This window comes from Nansenia antarctica (assembly GCF_963989245.1).
Source record: "Nansenia antarctica genome assembly, contig: SCAFFOLD_770, whole genome shotgun sequence".
Lineage (NCBI taxonomy): Eukaryota > Metazoa > Chordata > Actinopteri > Argentiniformes > Microstomatidae > Nansenia > Nansenia antarctica.
In genome coordinates this window covers 1-7,500 of record NW_027662958.1, presented here as the reverse complement: position 1 = coordinate 7,500, position 7,500 = coordinate 1, and the positions used below count along the sequence as shown (strand labels likewise).

At 46.2% G+C, this 7,500-nt stretch overlaps 1 protein-coding gene across 1 annotated transcript in view; it reads right to left on the bottom strand.

The window, feature by feature from the left end:
- LOC308175366 (cell surface hyaluronidase-like) overlaps positions 1-7,270 on the bottom strand; it is a gene marked incomplete at both ends in the record, with an annotated part of 16,871 nt that extends 9,601 nt beyond the window's left edge. The window contains 2 exon segments of the mRNA XM_080551042.1: positions 293-481; positions 7,101-7,270. Coding sequence (XP_080407168.1) covers positions 293-481; positions 7,101-7,270 — 359 coding nt within the window.
- Between the last annotated feature and the right edge of the window lie 230 nt (positions 7,271-7,500).

Below are 7,500 nucleotides of genomic sequence, written 5' to 3'. Positions count from 1 at the left end.
ATGAGGAGAGACTAAATGACCCTGTCTGGTTCTGCCTGGGGATCAGTAATAGAACATGTGAAATCATAGACCATGACTCAGGACCTATAAATATACCCCTCATGATCCTTCTATTCACAGAATAGAAAAAAAAATAGCATCTCCCGAACCATAGATGGGGAGATAACACACACACAACACACACACACACAACACACACACACACACACAACACACACACACACACAACACACAACACACAACACACAACACACACAACACACACACCCACACACACACAGATCTCTCTTACCTTGGATTCGGACCTGTTTTCTGGTACACTCAGGGCAGGGGAGCAGGGTGAACTCCTCTGTCTGGTGCATGGAGTAGTCAGTACTGGCAACCACCACCTGCTCCCCGGGTTGCCAGGTTGGCACGTCATCCAGCAGGTTGAGGAGCACCTGGTCCACTGCATCCACCTGGAACCCTGAGATGGGAAAACCTGGAAGTGCAGGGGAGGAGGCGAGAGAGGATACGAGACTTTTAGACATTTTTGACATTTTAGCAGACGCCTTTATCCAAAGCGACTTACAACAAGTACATTTGTCTGGAGTAAGTGAATCATCTATATCTCTATATATATATATCAGTCATCATACCATATATTTTTTTATGAATACATGTACTGTAGTGAAGGGGTCTGAATACTTTCCGAAGCCACAGTATGCATATTTCAAGCTTGAATGCGTAAATACACCCTATTCATTTTAGCTCCCTAGCCCAGTGAAAATGTGTTAACTGCCACTATGGCCCTGACAGAGTACGGGCATGTGTGTGTGCTAACTGCCACTATGGCCCTGAGAGAGTACGGGCATGTGTGTGTGCTAGGCATGTGTGTGTGCTAACTGCCACTATGGCCCTGAAAGAGTGTGTGCATGTCTGTATGTGTGTGAAGGGCAGCTAACAGACATAACGTGCTGCTAGCCTGCTGCTAGCCTGCTAACACACATACATACATACATACATACATACATACATACATACATACATACATACATACATACATACATTAGGGCTGCACGATTTGGGGAAAAAATCGAATTGCGATTATTTGGACAGATATCGCGATTGCGATTAATTTGCGATTATTTATTTTTTAAATAGCAAAAAAAAAAAAAAAAAGGGAGTTTTTGTAAAGTGTGGCCATATCTCCGGCTAGGAAGGTCGTATCAACGTGCAGTTTGTTTGTACGTCTTCAGGGGACTTAGAGGCTCCCTCCTCTAGCACCCCCACAGCCCGAGCTACGAGTGAAAGAACTAAACTTACATTGGGTTGCTTTAAAGTTGGGTTGCTTTAAAATCAAGCTTCAGATTAAAACATGTGATGGAGCATTACTAACCTGACTCAGGTGGTTTGTTTCACACAACCATCTAGGAAAGCTTAATTGGAAGCTGTTTGGAAAAGGGCAGGTACTTTCAAAAAATACTTGGCAGGTGATTGGATGAATCTGTCTATCACCTATTTTCAGAGAGCATTACCACATGATACCATCAAACTATTAACTGCTCTAATTCTAATGCAAGGATGAGAACTTAAAAGATATGAATTGTATATCTCATCTAGACAGGTGGCTACTTTCTAAGATGATCCAGCTATTAAAATGATCATTTGGGGATACACTGTGACTATAACTGAAAGGACCACATCTAGATGACTCGGTCAACAGTCGAACTGATGAATGATAGAATGGTGGTCTCTGACTATGGAGCACAGACACACGTCACCTTGACTTAGGAATCTGTGACATACTTCAGCCCAAGGCTAGGCTAGGCTAACCTCTGCGTCTTTAAAGCCGGCTGGTATGAACGAATGGTATGAGGTTATGCATACAGGACACATTCATGTTTGACAACAGAACAGTTAACTTCCATGTATCCATAAGCCTGCTATACTATATAAACACCAACCCGCAGCAGTGGCGGCTGGTGCTAAACATTTTGGGTGGGGCACAGGTTATGGGGGCATGCTCCACGGGGAAGAATATCAACTTTAAAATCTGGATTTACAGTCGATTTTAGCATGAGAATAGCTCTACCCCCCTGTACAGACCTCGCCATCCCCTCTACCCCCCTGTACAGACCTCTTCATCCCCTCTACCCACCTCTACAGACCTCTTCATCCCCTCTACCCCCCTGTACAGACCTCTTCATACCCTCTACCCACCTCTACAGACCTCTTCATCACCTCTACCCACCTCTACATCTCCTCTACCCACCTCTACAGACCTCTCCATCCCCTCTACCCCCCTGTACATACCTCCTCATCCCCCCTACCCCCCTGTACAGACCTCTTCATCCCCTCTACCCCCCTGTACATACCTCCTCATCCCCCCTACCCCCTGTACAGACCTCTCCATCCCCTCTACCCCCCCTGTACAGACCTCTTCATCCCCTCTACCCCCTGTACAGACCTCTTCATCCCCTCTACCCCCCTGTACATACCTCCTCATCCCCCCTACCCCCCTGTACAGACCTCTCCATCCCCTCTACCCCCCTGTACAGACCTCTTCATCCCCTCTACCCCCCTGTACAGACCTCTTCATCCCCTCTACCCCCCTGTACAGACCTCTTCATCCCCCCTACCCACCTCTACAGACCTCTTCATCCCCCCTACCCACCTCTACAGACCTCTTCATCCCCCCTACCCACCTCTACATACCTCCTCATCCCCCCTACCCCCCTGTACAGACCTCTCCATCCCCTCTACCCCCCCTGTACAGACCTCTCCATCCCCTCTACCCCCCTGTACAGACCTCTTCATCCCCTCTACCCCCCTGTACAGACCTCTTTATCCCCTCTACCCCCCTGTACAGACCTCTTCATCCCCCCTACCCCCCTGTACAGACCTCTTCATCCCCTCTAGTGAGTGTGTGAGTGTGAGTGTGAGTGTGTTTGTGTGTGTGTGTGTGTGTGTGTGTGTGTGCGTGTGTGCGTGTGTGCGTGTGTGCGTGTGTGTGTGTGTGTGTGTGTGTGCGTGTGCTGAATACATAAACAAACAAGCTAAAAGACGACAATAGAAAACGTACCATGCTGACGATATTACTAAATGTTTGAAGTAGCTTTTATCTTAGCTGACTCTCTTACCTTCAGGTCGAGTTTGTGTATTCTGGCTTCGCAAAACACCAACAGTAGCAGCCTAACAGCCGCGGAGATTGCGACCACAAACGAAGTTTGACTTCGGTAATAGGTCCAGTTGTAATATCCTCAAGCAGGGGAGGCTGGTTCATTAGGGGCAATTGCACAATGCCCCACCAAAGGGAGAAGAGAGAGATTTTTTTTCTATGACTTCTAGACAGTGTTGCTTCTGAATATCATAGTCCAATCAGCTAGTGTTCTGTGGCGTATATCATAGTCCAATCAGCTAGTGTTCTGTGGAGTATGTTCCAATCAGCTTCAAGTCCCGCCCCTTTCGGTGCATGTCCCAAAACCCCATAGACAAATGACCGAATGGCCTGAAGTTACCAAAATAGATTTTACATGCAAGTCTACGAGAACAGCCTAGTGCAATTTCGCGTAGTGTGAAAGTTGCCCCGAAAGGGGCGGGACTTGAAGCTGATTGGAACATACTCCACAGAACACTAGCTGATTGGACTATGATATACGCCACAGAACACTAGCTGATTGGACTATGATATTCAGAAGCAACACTGTCTAGAAGTCATAGAAAAAAAATCTCTCTCTTCTCCCTTTGGTGGGGCATTGCCCAATTGCCCTTAATGAACCAGCCTCCCCTGACCCGCAGGTTGCTGAGACTGTCAACTCTGTGTCTGTACTTTAACGCCGGGTTAGCATGAGTAGCTAAGCTAAGCTACCGTCTCGAAGACTACAAGTTAGCTAAGCTAAGTTTAAGGCTGGACTAACAGCACCGACATGCACTTGGCTGGTACAGTTAGTATAGTGAAATTGTACACTTACCTGTCGCAATTATAACATACTAACGTTTATCATACGTCCAGTAAGCCAAGTGGTGTCTAATTGTCTCCGTTACGTTAGCCCAAAGTCTCATAATAATTGGACTGACTGTCGTGACACAACCTATGCCTGCGTTCGTAAATTCGCTCTGAGAGCGCCGGGTTCAAAGTTATAAAGAGACCAAGTAATTTGATTGGACAAGAGGCATTCCATGAGTGCTGATCAAATTTCCAAAAGAGGTTTTAATCTCAATGTGACTTCCTGGTAAAATAAAGGTTTAAAAAAAAAAAAAAAAGGAAGGTCGTATCAACGTGCAGTTTGTTTGTACGTCTTCAGGGGACTTAGAGGCTCCCTCCTCTAGCACCCCCACAGCCCGAGCTACGAGTGAAAGAACTAAACTTACATTGGGTTGCTTTAAAGTTGGGTTGCTTTAAAATCAAGCTTCAGATTAAAACATGTGATGGAGCATTACTAACCTGACTCAGGTGGTTTGTTTCACACAACCATCTAGGAAAGCTTAATTGGAAGCTGTTTGGAAAAGGGCAGGTACTTTCAAAAAATACTTGGCAGGTGATTGGATGAATCTGTCTATCACCTATTTTCAGAGAGCATTACCACATGATACCATCAAACTATTAACTGCTCTAATTCTAATGCAAGGATGAGAACTTAAAAGATATGAATTGTATATCTCATCTAGACAGGTGGCTACTTTCTAAGATGATCCAGCTATTAAAATGATCATTTGGGGATACACTGTGACTATAACTGAAAGGACCACATCTAGATGACTCGGTCAACAGTCGAACTGATGAATGATAGAATGGTGGTCTCTGACTATGGAGCACAGACACACGTCACCTTGACTTAGGAATCTGTGACATACTTCAGCCCAAGGCTAGGCTAGGCTAACCTCTGCGTCTTTAAAGCCGGCTGGTATGAACGAATGGTATGAGGTTATGCATACAGGACACATTCATGTTTGACAACAGAACAGTTAACTTCCATGTATCCATAAGCCTGCTATACTATATAAACACCAACCCGCAGGTTGCTGAGACTGTCAACTCTGTGTCTGTACTTTAACGCCGGGTTAGCATGAGTAGCTAAGCTAAGCTACCGTCTCGAAGACTACAAGTTAGCTAAGCTAAGTTTAAGGCTGGACTAACAGCACCGACATGCACTTGGCTGGTACAGTTAGTATAGTGAAAATGTACACTTACCTGTCGCAATTATAACATACTAACGTTTATCATACGTCCAGTAAGCCAAGTGGTGTCTAATTGTCTCCGTTACGTTAGCCCAAAGTCTCATAATAATTGGACTGACTGTCGTGACACAACCTATGCCTGCGTTCGTAAATTCGCTCTGAGAGCGCCGGGTTCAAAGTCATAAAGAGACCAAGTAATTTGATTGGACAAGAGGCATTCCATGAGTGCTGATCAAATTTCCAAAAGAGGTTTTAATCTCAATGTGACTTCCTGGTAAAATAAAGGTTAAAAAAAAAAAAAAAAAAAAAATCGCAGGCAAATCGCAGGCTTTGCGATTAGCTAATCGCATCATTTCAAATCGCGATTTCGATTTAAAATCGATTAATCGTGCAGCCCTAACATACATACATACATACATACATACACACACACACACACACACACACACACACACACACACACACACTGTACATACACACACACACATACTGTACATACACACACACAGGCACACGCAGGCGCACACACACCTGGAGACCTGGCGTTTATCCTGGTGACAGAGGGACAATATCCCAGCTACCCTTCCCTACCCTACCTTACCTTACCCTACCCTACCCTTCCCACACACACTAAGGAATGCCTTTCATGTCCTAGTCTATAAACAAGCAGAAAACTCCCTCCTCCTCCTCCCCATCCCCATCCCCCTCCTCCTCCTCCTCCTCCTCCTCCTCCTCCACATGTAACCTGTAATAATGATCAAAGAACCAACCCCATACACACACCGGAAACACACACACACGCAGACACAAACACAGACACACAAGGAACAGAACACCTGGGTGCAGGAACAGAACACCTGGGTGTATTAACCAACTGTGTAGGACACACACACACACACACACACACACACACACACCCCTCCACACCCTTTGCAGGGGTGGAAACTGGTGATGGCACAAAAAGGTGACCCATTTTTTTTTGTGCGGCTAACCTTAGGGGGCGGATAGCGCTAGCACTAATGGTGTTAAATAGATATCGCTAGCACTAACGGTGGTCTAACAATGATGCATGTGTAAGTAGCGGCAGCCCTGACCTTGCCCTGACGCGCATCATGTGACTTGGATGAGACTTAGACCCCCCCCCCTCCCCACCCAAAATATATTTTTGGCAGATCTACACAATTCAAATGGATTACATATTTTGAGATACAAACGGCTAATTTAGCAGAAAGGTGACAAGTTTGCACCCCTGCTTTGCCTTGTGTTACACTGGATGACTACTACGTTAGCACGACTATGTTCGCCAGTGGCCATCTAAGGTTACTGGTGTGTTGTGTGTTAACATGGTGTCAGTGTTAGTGTGTTGTGTGTTAACAGGGTGTTAGTTAGTGTTAGTGTGTTGTGTACAGTGTTAGTTAGTGTTAGTGTGTTGTGTGTCGGTGTGTTTGTTGTGTGTTAACACAGTGTTAGTGTTAGTGTGTTGTGTGTTAACACAGTGTTAGTGTTAGTGTGTTGTGTGTTAACACAGTGTTAGTGTTAGTGTGTTGTGTGTTAACACAGTGTTAGTGTGTTGTGTGTTAACATGGTGTCAGTGTTAGTGTGTTGTGTGTTAACATGGTGTTAGTGTGTTGTGTGTTAACATGGTGTTAGTGTTAGTGTGTTGTGTGTTAACACGGTGTTAGTGTTAGTGTGTTGTGTGTTAACATGGTGTCAGTGTTAGTGTGTTGTGTGTTAACATGGTGTTAGTGTGTTGTGTGTTAACATGGTGTTAGTGTTAGTGTGTTGTGTGTTAACACGGTGTTAGTGTTAGTGTGTTGTGTGTTAACATGGTGTCAGTGTTAGTGTGTTGTGTGTTAACACGGTGTTAGTGTTGGTGTGTTGTGTGTGTTAGTGTTAGTGTGTTGTGTGTGTTAGTGTTGGCGGTGGCGGTGGCGCCCTACCGTTCCTCCACTCGCTGTAGGCGGTGACGGAGAAGCTGACCCCGTCCAGGGTGGTGAAGTTCCTCCGGGCCAGCGCCCTCCCGCCCGTGTCGTGGTTCTCGTGCTCCCGCACCTCCTCGGTACACGACCCGTTCCCTCCTCCCACCACGGCCACCAGGGCCCAGGCCTGCCTGGGGGGAGGGAGGGGGGGGAGGAGAGGGGGAGGGAGAAGAGATAGATGGGAGGGCAAGAAAGAGAGGGTGACGGAGGAGGAATGAGAGAGAGAGGGATAGAGATGAGGGAGGAGGGGTGAGAGAGACCAGACAGAGATGAGGGAGGGAGGTTGAGAGAGAGAGAGATGGAGGGAGAACAACAGTGAGAGAGAGAGAGAGAGAGATGGAGGGAGAACAACAGTGAGAGA